Here is a 15,219-nt window from a genome sequence, read left to right as displayed (position 1 = left end):
AACCTTTAACGATTTTTTTGCAACAATCTCCTCAACCGACATGGTAACACATATTTCCCATACTATAAGAGAGTTACTTGTTAACAAAGTGCCTTGCATGTGAGTTAGTATAACACCAGTGGCCAGTAGTGATATCTAGTAAGGAGCTCAAGAAGAAGAACGCTAAAGCAGTATATCTTTATTATGGCCTTACCTTGTACCACGAGTCGACCGAGGGCAGTACGCCTCATCCTGGTGCCGGGCCGATTGGCAGCACACACATACACCCCGGAGTGCTGCAGAGAAACATCTGAAATCATCAGGTTCCCCGTCCCCAGGACCTGGATCCCCTCCACCCCGATGGAGCGCCCGTCTGATGGAGACACCAACGATGTTTGTTTAATAAAACTTAAAACAAGCTGTTATTACCTAATCTTCCTTATATTCCTCTACACACTCTATTATAAATGTCCAATGGTACCTAGCCTGCTCCAGGAAACAATGGGCCTGGGGTTTCCTGAGGCGATGCACTCCAAGATGGCCGTCTGATGGACAGTGATGGTCAGATTCTGGGGTCCGGACAGGATGAACGGCTCTTTGTAGGTTCGGGGAGCCCCACCTGGAATATAGGAAAAACAAAGAGTGAATATAGAGGATTCAGTTAGGGAATCTTTGTTGACTGTTGTACAGGAATATCTGAAGTTGTACTGGCAATACATTCTAAGATTTATTGCAGTGTTACACAGTGTACTTTTACTGTTTATTACTTGATTGGTCAATTTGGATATTTAGTGAACTGCTCTTTTTTCAATAGACTGTTGCTAAGAACGCTCTGATCACGGCACTATGTGCAGTTATATCAATATCAATCAATTTTTCTTTCTCAGAAAACACCATGGAATACTTGGGATTCATGATGGCTAAACTGTCCCCAGAAAAAGAGAAGAAAAAGAGAAAAAGAGGTGGAAAGAGGTTAAAATACAGAGAGTTATGGACAACAACAAGAAGAAGACAGACAGGAAGCAAACACTAAAGGGAACAGCAGAAGAAGACCGACAGGAAGTAAACACTAAAGGGAACAGCCGAAGAAGACAGACAGGAAGTAAACACTAAAGGGTACAGCAGAAGAAGACAGACAGGAAGTAAACACTAAAGGGAACAGCAGAAGAATACAGACAGGAAGCAAACACTAAAGGGAATAGCAGAAGAAAACAGACAGGAAGTAAACACTAAAGGGAATGTTATAGCGGAATGTTTAATACAGCGTATTTCTGATATTCATTAAAGATCACATGGTATTCCATATGATGTGTGTTACTGAGTTGGGTCACACACAGTTAGAGAGACAATGGTCGTTCTGAATTATCAATAGATGTATTCATTTTAAGTGAGCTGACACCGAGGGTAGAGGAAGTTCAGGAAGGCCTCAGGTTATAAAAACAGTTAACCTTTGTTAGTTAACTAATCCTAAGGATGTCATGAGACGATGACGTTTAAACATATATAGCTTTCAGAGAGAAAAACATGTGACATTTGTGTGGTAGGCTGCATGATAACATGTGTGTGTGTTAAACATGCTTAGGGAAAATGTGTGTGTGCTCATTGCAGTGGCTATATATGCTGTATGATTGTTGCTACTGTAGGGGGGCATTTCCGCGATTGGCTGCTGTGGCAGCAGGTGATGTACTTCCCATTATTGTTTATTTGTTGCAACAACTAAATAATAATTACTGCTCAGATATGTCTGTGTTTGTGTTTTATTGATTCCTCTCTGTTTCATTCTTTCATGTTGTGTGAGTGCTGGATCGCCACAACAGGAACAGCAGAAGAAGACAGACAGGAAGTAAACACTAAAGGGAACAGCAGAAGAAGACAGACAGGAAGTAAACACTAAAGGGAATAGCAGAAGAAGACAGACAGGAAGTAAACACTAAAGGGAACAGCAGAAGGACACAGACAGGAAGTAAACACTAAAGGGAACAGCAGCAGAAGACAGACAGGAAGTAAACACTAACAAGAACAGCAGAAGGAAACAGACAGGAAGTAAACACTAAAGGGAACAGCAGAAGGAGACAGACCGGAAGTAAACACTAAAGGGAACAGCAGAAGAACACAGACAGGAAGTAAACACTAAAGGGAACATCAGAAGAAGACAGACAGGAAGTAAACACTGACAAGAACAGCAGAAGAAGACAGACAGGAAGTAAACACTAACAAGAACAGCAGAAGGGAACAGACAGGAAGTAAACACTAAAGGGAACATCAGAAGTAGACAGACAGGAAGTAAACACTAAAGGGACCAGCAGAAGAACACAGACAGGAAGTGAACACTAAAGGGAACAGCAGAAGGAAACAGACAGGAAGTAAACACTAACAAGAACAGCAGAAGAAGACAGACAGGAAGTAAGCACTAAAGGGAACCGCAGCAGAAGACAGACAGGAAGTAAACACTAAAGGGAACAGCGGAAGAACACAGACAGGAAGTAAACTCTATGGTAACACTGTATGGGCTCTGGCTGTGATTGAGACTGGTTCATGGAGAAGAGCTAACCCTATATTATCCCTTAAGTGAAGATAACTCAATTTCTATGTACATATAAACATTAAATATATCCTTACAAGTACAGAGCCAGAGGGAATAGAACTCTTTATCCTTGGTCACTCCACACATTCTTAACTTAACAAGTATATCACATGCTTCATGTGTGTCCACCCACCACTGATGTTGAGCATGGCCTCGTGGCTGTAGCGGGTGTTAGCTATGTTGGTGGCAACACAGCGGAACACTCCGGCATCCTGCTGCCTCACGCCTGACACCTGAAGAACACCCATGGGCAGGAGAGTATATCTGTGTAGGGAGAGGTGGGCAGGCAGGTGAGGCACAGTAAACACATTTGTATAGTTATGTATGTTTTGTACTTGAATAAACTATTGTGGTGTAACACAATGTACAGGACACCTGTTACAGCACGGTGTTGTCTTGATCTTGCTTTTTGTGTTCCCTGATTTAGTTGCACAACACTACCTTTGTGTCATGTCTTGTTCCACTTTCTGTCTTGGTGGTTTCCTAGAGTTTCGTGATGGTTTGCCCCGCCCTAATTTGTATATATGTACTTTATGATACATGTTGACATGTTCAAAGATTGTAGGTTTAACACTAACCCCTGAGAAATGATATGAATAAAAAGACCATAATTACCAACCATGTCCTATCAAATTGGAGATAAAGGTTGCCACTATTTAATAAGGTTTGAAATCCTTCATGCACCATTCAATCCTAACCTTAAAAGTAGAGTTTTATTCCATATAATGTACAATAAAAGGTCTTAAACTTAACGTATCAGTGATTGTAATCTTGTAAATGTCTGTTCTTGTCTTTGTCCTAGTTGTATTTGAGTGTGTACAGTAGCAGTAGAAGCAGCAGCTGTCTTCCCACACTGTAGTGCAGGTGTGTATTGTTCTACCTGTTGTCGGTGGTGTTGAGGGCCTCTCGGCCCCTCTCCCAGCTGATGTTGGCCTCAGGAACCCCGTTGATCTGACACTGGAAGCGAGCTACGCCTCCATCGTCCACAGACATGGACAGAGGGTGGGTGTGGAACTTGGGAAGAGCTGCAGGGCAAAACACACACACATCAGTCTAATGAGCCTGGATACACTAGAAACATTGACAGGGCATACTATCAATTCAGGTGGGTTGACCACTCGTCGTGATTACCCTTAGTTCTCCCATAAAAGCTGTTTATATCTTTAGTATAATTTCTATAATGCAGTTTAACAGGGGAAACAGATTACATGTAACGAGAAGATGTAATCAGGATACAAACATAGTTATCAGATTACTGTTACATTTTTCAAAAATAGAGATTGCTAGCAGGATTACAGCGTTACAATACATTATAAAATGAAGATGGATATGTTATACATAGACTTCCTGAAGGAATGTTCTTTATGGTTTATATTTAGGCGACTTAAATTCTTCTTTCTTTTAAACACATGTATTCATTAATGCAGTAGATGGACACCAGGTTAAACAAAAATACAGTCTATGCTTTTGATGAATGTATTAAGCTTAAACAGCATGTGTGAAGTACATTTCCGATATGAAATATCTTGGTTTCTTCTTTTCTAAGGTTACATTGTTGCATAAAGCTAAACACATCTAATTGTTATTTGTTTTTTAATCTTGCATTCGATGTTGCGGTTATCCAAAAGTAACTGAAAGTAATCAGGTTACATTACTTTACATTTTGATACATCTTTGGACATGAAACTAGTTACTGTAAGGGTTTACATTTTTTAAGTAACCCTGCCAACCCTGTTCTTATGTAGCTTAAGAGGATGAGTCAGAGCTCATGTAGCATTCTGCATGCACAGTTTACAAGAATATAAATGTTTTCTTCTACCCTGTGACCCTTCAGTACATAGAGAACCACACACACACACACACACACACACACACACACACACACACACACACACACACACACACACACACACACACACACACACACACACACACACACACACACCTGTACTGCATACAACCTTTTGCTTCCCACCCCCACTCCCTTCAATCACACCATAAAACCAGGGGTCTATGGTTAATCCTGGAGAATTATGGGTATCTTGAGGTGGTCTTACTTCAATGCAATGAGTTGCCATGGTGCTGCTGTCTCATTTGCAGAACACTCATCCATTGTACACACCTTATTGATTAAGGCCAGCAGGTCATTAGAAACCTTTTGTGTGTGTGTGTGTGTGTGTGTGTGTGTGTGTGTGTGTGTGTGTGTGTGTGTGTGTGTGTGTGTGTGTGTGTGTGAGTGTGTGTGTGTGTGTGTGTGTGTGTGTGTGTGTGTGTGTGTGTTTGTTTGTTTGATTGTTTGTAGCCTTTATTTAACCAGGTGAAAGCCCCTTGAGATAAAAATATCTCTTTTTCAAGGGTGACCTGCAGACACTGTGTGTGTGTGTGTGTGTGTGTGTGTGTGTGTCTGTGTGTGTGTGTGTGTGTGTTGAGCACATGTAGGCGAGTACAGTAATGTAGATCTACATGTGCTGGACAGTGTAATTTATAGTTTTTTATAATGAGTGCTGGTATGTTTGCTGAGGGGTTTGTAAGCAGCGTCTGTTCCTCTGACAACAAAGGATTAAAGAGCCTGGGAGGGCTTTGGTTTCTAAGTATGATGCAGAGGTGTGCACCATGTGAAGCATCATTTCTAACAAGGACTATTGGATGTTTTGACAGGAAAAAGGCAACATGCGGCGACTATCTGTGGGACATCCTCCCTGCTTTAGGGTTCGGCCCGTGGTGAATGAAGGTATTTGTATATTAAAATACTTCAGGAATTTTATTTTTGGTTATTTAATAAATACAATCTACCTCCTATCCTGCATCCATAAAACAACAACCCTCAACAAAGCAAGGACGGTGTGATGTTCAAGTTAGCAGGACTAGAGAGTGATCAATGACTGTTACATCACTGTAGTGAAGGTCACTATTATGGGAAGATCCCTTTGAGCCATAGGCCAGGGAGGGGATTTGGGGTACTTAAGCTCCCCCTAGAATAGCCATAGCGTCCCTACCATCACCCCCAAGAAAGCTCTGTGGTTTATTTACAACATTAACATTGATTAATCAGAGCATTTGTGCTGCAGGGGGATGCCCATAGAAACACATTTTATATCCAGAGGTGTTTGTATGTAGGCTGGTTTGTGAACCTTATCTATCCCTTCAGCTATGTACAGTATGTCACCTTGTGTTTAACACAGAGGGACATTGTAACTGTTACTGTTATTTACTCGTCCCTGTTGTGTGACTGTTTTTCCTTTTAGCCGCCTCCTCCTATTGTAAAGCGTCTTTGGGTTTCATGAAAGGCGCTATATAAATCTGATCATTATTATAACTGCGTAGCTGTGTGCAGTGGTGTTGCAGAACACATTTGGTTTAGAGGGAAACACTACATTTCAGAGCACCCTCGCTCACTGAAAACTCAAGCAACCCCACAGCACCAGCAGAGACTAGCTTTGTCCTTGCCAGTGGTGTGTCACTTTTGGACCAGTATCAGTAATGTGATCACCTGGTGGCTGACTGGCTGCTTCGAAGTCTATTGTAAATGAATACTAAAACTCCAAAGACGTCCCGAGGAATGTGTACTGTGTCTGAGACCGAGACTATGAAGAAATACTGAAATAGGCACAACTATCCGGCAGTGTCTCAGTCAGTAGGGTCTTGGACTGGGAGCTGTAGGGTCGCCGGTTCAAGTCCCCGACCAGACCTAAAAACAAATATGGAGTGTGGACTGCTACTTGGAGAGGTCCCAGTTCACCTCCTGCCCTGCCGTGGTGCCCTTGAGCAAGGCACCGGACACCCCCCTCCCCCCTTCACTCCCATTGCTCCCCCAGTGCTGTGCGATGGCTGCCCACTGCTCCTAGTACTAGACTCCTGGTACTAGCATGGGTTAAATGCAGAGAACACATTTCACTCTGCGTGCTGTGTGCTCTGCATGTGTGACCATTAAAGAGGGTGTCATCCCTCCCAATTCTATTCTTCTATGTGCGTATTAACCAGAAAAGAATGTGCAAACCGGCTGCCTTGTTGTGTCTCGTCAAATGTGTTGGTTATGTTTATGTATTTTGTCTGTCATTTCCTGTTTTATTTGGTACTTACCTCTTGTCTTTCATTTCAGGCCCTGTTACTTCTTCCCCTTGTGTGTTTTTCCCGCCATCATCAGTGATGATGGATTGTTTCCACCTTTTCCCACTTACCTCATGTTTAAATAGTCCTGTCTCTCCCCTGTCCTGTGTCAGCTCGTCTTGTTTGTTTCCCCGAATGGTCGTGCCAAGCCTCAGCTAAGAAAGGATCGCTTTCTCTCGTGTCAGGTTTTGTTATTTTGTTTATTTTGTTGGTTTAAGTTTTTATTAAGTCCTCTTTTTGTTATGCTAGTTTTTTCCTCCTCGTGAGCGCCTTTTGTTATTTCCAGCACCTACTCTGTTAAGAGGGATTACCTTAACTGTGATAATAATTATACTTTTTGTTATATATTCAAGACTTTGTCTCTGGGTCGTGCATTTGGGTTCATCAGTCGAGGTCCTGACACTTTTCTTCTCAGGTTCTCTTCATTTAATAGCTAGCCTGGGAATGTGATTTGAATGGTTACTGTCATTGCAACAACATTGCAAAAAAACATCGCTGGTTATGAACATGTTGTGTAAAATGAAATATTAATTGTATGACATCTAGATTCAGAATGTAACATTCACTTTCTGGGTTGCAGCATCAAACACTTACATGCCAAGTGGACCTTGGCCTTGCGGCTGACGATCATGCCGTAGCGGTTCTGAGCGGCGCACTCATACTCGCCCATGTCCGCGTCGCTTCCCTCTCTGCGTTTCTGGAAGCTCTGGATGAACAGCGTGCCATTGGCCAGCACCTGGATCCGCTGGCTGACGGGGAAAGGAACCCCGTTTTTTCGCCACGTCACCATGATGGGCTCCTCGCCCGTCACCCCACAGTCCAGCAGGAGCGGGCGGTCCCTCACTGCGATCACATCGCTGGGCTCCAGCAGGAAGGACAGCTCTGAGGCCAGACATACATCTGAGGGGGGGGAGAAGAATCATCAGAGAGGGAGACAATGAATGACACATGTCTGCTTACTTGACCATCCAGAGTCCAGAATCCAGAGTAATATTCAAACCCACAAATGTAATCAGGCTCATACTGCCTTTAAACCTTCCGGAACATTAGGGAAGTGAAGGAAGGCGCATTAAGGACCAAGACATTCATCTCTTAGAATTGAAAAACATTTAAAAATTGAAACATTGACTTTAATTAAATGTATTATTTCAAAAGATTACTTTAATATTAGGGTAGTTGATAGCAATAATATTAAGTTGACCCAATTACTTTTTATTTAAACTTTGTATTATGCTTTCAACTAACCTAATACAATTATGTGTAATCTGTTGACATTATACATTTAATTAAAGTTAATATTTCAGTTTTTTCAGTGTATCTTGAGATCACTAACAGTATAACCTATTTTTCCTACAAACACACACAACTATAAAACAAACGTGTTGCTAGTTAAAGCCGTTGCTAATGTATGTACTGTAGATGTTGTCATGGATCAACTTTAGTTCACTTAAAGTATAAATAGACCCAGGAGTCTCTGCATATTTGCAGTAACACAGCATTAAGCTCTACACTTGTTGCATTGGCTGTTTTTTGCAAATAAATCTGAACTGCACAAACTTGTTGAATCCACAGCTGAAGAAACCAGTCTTTGAGAACAGTATACTTTCTACTCTAACACAGAATAACAGAATCTTCTAACTGCGGGACAGATTTTTTTAAAGGCGTTGGGAGGATTTGGTCGCTAATGGGAAATTGTACCTATCTTTCATCCCAAACGCACAATCATCTCAGGATTCCAGAGACAATAGCAAAAGAGGGGGCTTCTCTGTCGGACACCGAGCCCCAGAGAAACCAATCTAAACTGCTTGAAAACCCTAACTCTACACCGGGAGCGATCTCACTGATTGATAGTGCACTTGGTTTTGCGGCCTGAACTGCTTTCGGAAAGGCGAACCACAATAGAAGCTGGATGCCAGAGAGCCAACCAGCCAAAGAGGGCAACAACAATACCCGAGCGGGGGGAGAACACTGGCCAGGGTCAAGTTAGGAGACCCTTATTGAAGCGGGGCCGAGTGTGACAATAGTGTTGTGACTATGCTGATTTGCACCTCTCCCACAGCAACCTCTGTAAAAACTCCCGTCAGCCACCATGCACCCAAGGGCACCATCTGCCCCTTCTAATGCATCCCTCCACCCCCCACCTCTCCCATCCTTTCAGATCCATCTCCGAGGTGACTTTCCCATGCCACCAGAGCCCTCTGCCTCACCCTTGTCCCCTCCCCTGTGTGACCTTGGTGACATTTGCAGTCTACGTCTTTTTTGGTGGTAATGTCCTCATATGCAAAGCGAGCCCTTGATAAAGCTGCTTTCCTTCCCAGCTGTAAGGCAGTGACAATGGCCGTTGCACTTGAACCTGCACAACTCCTAATCAATGTCAACCTCCAGTTCTGCATCTGTTTATCCCCGGCCGGCCCACTCAACATGAGCTGTCTCACACACAGACTTGCAGCTGAACTTGGCCCCTGCATGTCTGTTTCTAGTGACAGTCCTTTTCACTCAATGAACAAATCAGTACACATTTCTTTTATCATTGATTTTAAATATCTCTTCAAAACCAAAAACAAACGAGTCTCACTTAGTTTAGTGGTGAGAATGCAGATACCACCAAGTTTGAAAAAGCAGCAGAAAACTCAGTCTCTGGGATTTCAACCTCTACACCAACACAACAGGGTTTGCAACGAGATATTACATAACATATTTCAACAGAACATGACTTTCCAGAGTCCTGTCACTGATTAGAAAAGGCAGTATCAAGGACACTGATTCTAGAAACAGATGCCACTGTTACGTTTTTTTAAAAGTTATGTTTCAATGGTATCTCCAAACTTGGACAAGTTGGACCAAAACATTTTCCATAAATAGACATCTTAAATGCCAGGGTGTGAGGAAAATGTGACTTTTTGTTCTTTGCTAGAACTGCTAAAATATCTTCCAAATTAGCTACAATTCTTCCTGTTGGCCAAACACAAGGAGGGGTATGGACTGATGTGACATACCATGACCACAAAGTCACACATTTTAACATGACATTGTTGTATGCCTTTTCACTTATAAAACACAGCCTTCCACACAGCTTGGACATACAGCAGAACTGCCCCCCCCCCCCCCAACTCACTGCAGCATGAACTGCTTGATTATAACGTTTATATTGCTTGTTGTTTAGATATTGTCTTGTAAAAGAAATCACAACTCAAGATGTGCTGAACTGAAACAACTTGAACGTTGACTTTAATTCAATGTTTTACGTCCATTAAGTTAAACTTGAACTTAATATTATTGCTTTCAACTATCCTAATACATTCATGTGAAATTTGTTGACATAAAACATTTAATTAAAGTCAACGTTTCCGTTTTTTCAGTGTATCAGAGAAATCCAAGACATGAAGCAACATACTGTAAGGATGTATAACCATTTGCATATACATATATTACACTGAACAAAAATATAAATGCAAAACTTTTGTTTTTGCTCCCATTTTTCATGAGATGAACTCAAAGATCTAAAACATTTTCTACATACACATAATAACCATTTCTCTCAAATATTGTTCACGAATCTGAAAGAATCTGTGATAGTGAGCACTTCTCCTTTTCCTGAGATAATCCATCCCACCTCACAGGTGTGGCATATCAAGATGCTGATTAGACAGCATGATTATTGCACAGGTGTGCCTCAGGCTGGCCACAATAAAAGGCCACTCTGAAACGTGCAGTTTTGCTTTATTGGGGGGGTCTGGGGGGGTCCGAAAACCCTAGGGTTAAACCCTAACCCTAATCTCCTTCGCATAGAGTTGATCAGGTTGTTGATTGTGGCCTGTGGAATGTTGGTCAACTCCTCTTCAATGGCTGTGCGAAGTTGCTGGATATTGGCAGGAACTGGAACACGCTGTCGTATACGCCGATCCAGAGCATCCCAAACATGCTCAATGGGTGACATGTTAGGGTTAGGGTTTAACCCTAGGGTTTTCGGAGCCCCCCAGACCCCCCCAATAAAGCAAAACTGGACGTTTCAGAATGGCCTTTTATTGTAGCCAGCCTAAGGCACACCTGTGCAATAATCATGCTGTCTAATCAGCATTTTGATATGCCACACCTGTGAGGTGGGATGGATTATCTCGGCAAAGGAGAAGTGCTCACTATCACAGATCTTTTCAGATTTGTGAACAATATTTCAGAGAAATTGTTATTTTGTGTATATAGAAAATGTTTTAGATCTTTGAGTTCATCTCATGAAAAATGGGAGCAAAAACAAAAGTGTTGCATTTATATTTTTGTTCAGTGTATGTATGAAGGATGTTAGAAAACAACCTTGAGGCACTTCAGGCTAGTTAAATGTTGCCTTTTCTAGTCCCCACAAGCTGACTCTATGAGGTGGATTAAGAGCACAGCGTTGAGAGTGCACTATTTTCAATATAGATGGCTGCTACCATAATGAGATTTATTTAAGTGTGGGGGATGACCAGCAACCCCCCACACTTGCACCCTGTTTGGAACCCCCCTTCCCCTCAGGGGTCATGAGTCAGAGGTGAGGAGGATGGATTTGCAGATGTGGGTGGGGGGGGGTGGGTGGATGGCATTCTGTGTCCAGCCTGAGCGACTCTCCCAGCCTCCACTGCTAGTGTTCAGCTGGAATGAAGTTCACAGATCTCTGCCGACCCCCCAATGACAAGAGACAGAGAAAGTGAAGGGAGTCCTTAGATCCTTGCACTCATTTATTTTCCTCTGCCCGCTCTTTCCCTCACTTTCAAAGGCACATTTGGAGGGCTAAATAGATTTTAGCTAGGAATGACAAGAATGGAAATAAGAAATATTAAGTTAAGGAAGATTAGTGGTTTAAAAGTTGGGTTGGACTCCATATTTAATGGTTTCAATCTTGAGACATACCATTAACATGTTTGATTCATGAGTTTAATATGAACAAATCAGAGAAGATTAAAGTCACAACATGAAAACAATATATATATCTTGTAATATTTCCATTTGCTATTTTCCCTTGCCCCTGTGTTTCTATATTATATCTGTTTTACAAGAGGATGCAGTTCAACAGTGAATATGAAGATGGAGATCTGAACTAAAAGGTGGGAAAATGTAGGCAGGGCCAGCTGTGATCTGGCCTTCATCCTTTGTCCTCCTCATGGGAGTGAAACTCTCAAACTATTGTAGTGGCTTAGGGTTAGGGTTAGGCTGTAGCGGGCTTACCCAGGCCTTTTGGTCATTTTTTCATATGCCAAGTTCAATGTCTAAACGCTATCTCGCTAGCTTATTTCTGTGTCCCAAATTGCAGTTTTAAATAGATTACAGACATAGGCATTAGGGCAGCTTGAACTCTTCATTTACTTTTTCAACAACTCAACAAAACTACTGTGGAGAAAATTGGTTTCCAAATAGTTTTTTTTTTATATTTTCAGTGTTAAATGACCTACATTTTGGTGTAAAAACCTCTATGGGTCTTATTTTAAACCTTCTTCCTGAAAAACCTTTTTTATACCCGTTGAACAAACAGAGTCAAAACTGCAGTTTGTTAAGGGGCTACTTAATGTTGGCTCCAAAAGCCAATCCTCAAAGACCCTCATGTTAAAATACCCAACTTCACAGCAGAAATAAACACGGTTACAGACAACATCTTTTCTCAATGTCTTTTCCTTGAGGAGTATGTAAACCACTGTGAGGTCAAGGAGAAATGTGATGCTGACTTCATCAGGAAGAGACTGCAACTGCAATGCTAAGATGCCGCATGGTGCATCCTTTAAATGTTGCTGCAGCAAAGAATTGTGGGAGAGCATTGTCTTTCCTTTGGTAACAGATGTTTACAGTGTATCTCATGCTTAGGGAGATGAGAAGGGAAGCATTTAATTATCGCTCCTTAGCATTTAGCTTCCAAGCCCTACTCAAAGCGTTTTCTCAGAACTTAACTTTATTTTGTAATTAGCTCAAAGGTGAAACATACAAGATGTATATCATACAATATAAAGAGTGGCAGTGTAAATTATTGTAATAATATAATGCTAATGCAGTTTGAAATCAGTCTTCCTACAGCAACTTCTCAATTTCAGTTTCCTGACCTATTGATGACTGGTTACCTGCATAAACTGATATTGGCCCCATGGGGCCCTGGGATAGGGGTGCCCCATCTGCATTTGGGGATTGATTTAGTAATGGTCAGTGCAGAATTGTGAATGGTGGATCAATACGCATCTATCTGATGTGATTGAGAGGAGGCTTCTGTTTTTCCTGCAGTTTTAATCAGTGAGGTGTCACTCACACAGGGGGGGCGGGATCATTTATAGGGGAATAAGTTGTAAGGTCTTAGTGTCCTGGTAGGACACTAAAGGCCGCTGCACACCAACCTGAGACCAAAGAACGCGTACCGAAGGCGTCCCGACTTTTACGTCAGTTACTCCGCCCGCGTCGGCTACGTCGCCCGCTTACGAACACACCGCAAAGACAGTTGACGAGTGGCAATAACTGTCCTTACTAGCAGGCAGCGGTAGTGTGTATTCATCATTCAAAAGAGCCAACAACCGGAAGACAGACTACACACCGAGAGAAGAAGAACAGGCTGCGTGATATAAACAAACAACAAATAGCGTCTGGGTTCCATTTTCACTCTCTCTCGTCGATCGAAAACATGTAAACATAAAAAAGAAACTCTTGCGTCCGGGTGAAATGAAAATGAAAAAGATTAACCGTCTGTGTGTGAATTCTTAATCGTTTGTTTTGGTCCCTCACTTCCGCTTCGCTTCTCATGCACTGATTCGCTAAGCTGAACAGCCAATCAGAGTGATTTCTTTGTCCCGACTTTCTTTGGCCTCCGGGAGATGTGAAAATGTGCCGTAAAGAGACGACTGTGCAGGACACACCAACCTGAGTAGGGCGCCGCGAATGCCCGACTGCCTCTGACGGCTTCTGACTCCCAAAATCGGGTAGGTGTGTCAGGGGCATTAGACCTTACAAAACACAAGGATAGAGCGGCTCCTGATAACCCTGGAAGTAGTGCTGGCCTGGAGACTGTAATCTAATGGGAGAAATAATAAGCAGCATCAACACCACTTTCAGTTACAGGCTGACTATTCCATGTGGTGGGCAGACAAGTGACTGGTGCTGGATGAGGGAAAGGTTGTCTCAGTGACACTGCATATAATTGCTGACACTAGGATTTTAGAGTTCAAACTGCAAGTATGAAGCATTACAGATTCCACACCGACTGAAACTTAAATAAAACCACTGTAGGTACGTGGCATTACAATTCACTAAAGCAGTGTGTGCTTATTATCTTGGCTTCCTTTACAGACTTAAATGTTGTTTTTCAACTTCTCGCTTAGTCTGCGTAGGATGCAGCATTGGTGTTTATTAATGTATAAAGCCATTTTAGGTAAGCTTCAACTGTATATGCCAGATTTGCTCCAGTTTGTGACTCTTACAACCTCAGACTCAGTGCCTGGATACGGTTCCAGGTTCCTGCTGTGCGGACTGAGGCTGGAAAAAGGAGTCTTTTTCATTATGGTCCTTGGTCTTGGAATGACCTTCAATCAAGCCTCAAACTGACGGCACTTGTCCCTATAGCATGTTTTAAATTGAAGTTGTCTGAGGTCCTTACCACCAGCAGCTCTTGCAGTAATAATTAGTGCACCTTAATGTCCCAAATGTGCAAAATGTAGTGACTGCTTTTCCTCTTTTTGTTTACTTAGTTGGGTTCTCTGTATTTGATATGTCTGTGTTATGTGTAATAATGTGTAACGTTACTGCCTTGTTGGCCAGGTCAGCATTGTAAATGAGATTTTATCTCAATGCTTTTATCTAGTTAAATAAAAAATAAAAAATGAACACCTCACATAGTAAGTCAACATTACATGAAGGCCTTTACAACTGCACCTTTAGATGGTGTAAATCGTGTTAGCAGGAGTCTAAACTCTGCACAGATTGAGATGTTGGACTCTATTCTGTGACACGCCGGCCACCACAGGCCCTTTGTGTCCCCGCTGGGGATTTTAAACTGAGGGGTGTTCCTGCCGGCATGTGAGTCGGAATGAGGAGTGGGAGCGGGGGACGTGGACGGTGGGGGGTTGTCGAGGACACGGTCATGGGCAGCTGTAGGGGGATTACCTTCTACACATATTTTTAACAAGGTCTCAATCTGAGGGCAGTGTTATGGAGATGAGGGTGTGAAGGTCAGTTTAGGAGACTGAGGTTTTGGGGGGGTGGGCACAGAAACAAAAGGTTCCCCAGCTGACTGCTCCACTGACCAGGACGATCCAGAGCCAAACCCCCTCCCAGAGGTCAGAGGTCACAGACTCTAACCCCTTTCTGTGGTGTGACCTGAAGACAGGGTCTCCACCAACGTCTGCACGGCTTCCTTTCTTATGCTAAGCTGCTCCGATTCTCCTCCAATAAACAGGTTTTCTTCAACTTTTGGGTTAGTTTACAGACTTGATCCAAAATGTAATGTAAATCAAGATACCTGGGGCCGTATTCACAAAGCATTTTATCTTACCGCTAGGAGTGCTCCTAACTCGCCCTAAAACATTTTACGTAGGAGTTTTTTCTTAAAA

The 15,219-nt window shown here is 42.5% G+C and overlaps 1 protein-coding gene across 2 annotated transcripts in view; it reads right to left on the bottom strand.

The window, feature by feature from the left end:
• The window catches only part of LOC307023304 (immunoglobulin superfamily DCC subclass member 3), a 67,859-nt gene extending 60,121 nt beyond the window's left edge, over positions 1–7,738 (bottom strand). For both annotated transcript variants that reach the window (XM_079656491.1, XM_079656492.1), the window contains exons 1-5: positions 7,265–7,738; positions 3,444–3,588; positions 2,697–2,827; positions 461–598; positions 194–352 (exon numbers count right to left, since the gene is read on the bottom strand). In XM_079656491.1, the coding sequence (XP_079512617.1) occupies positions 194–352; positions 461–598; positions 2,697–2,827; positions 3,444–3,588; positions 7,265–7,460 (769 nt within the window). In that variant the 5' untranslated portion in view covers positions 7,461–7,738. The remainder of the gene's footprint in view (positions 1–193; positions 353–460; positions 599–2,696; positions 2,828–3,443; positions 3,589–7,264) is intronic.
• Positions 7,739–15,219: the final 7,481 nt, after the last annotated feature.

The sequence above is a fragment of the Notothenia rossii genome, assembly GCF_949606895.1.
Source record: "Notothenia rossii genome assembly, chromosome: 10".
Taxonomy (NCBI): domain Eukaryota; kingdom Metazoa; phylum Chordata; class Actinopteri; order Perciformes; family Nototheniidae; genus Notothenia; species Notothenia rossii.
This window is presented reverse-complemented; position numbering and strand designations above follow the sequence as displayed.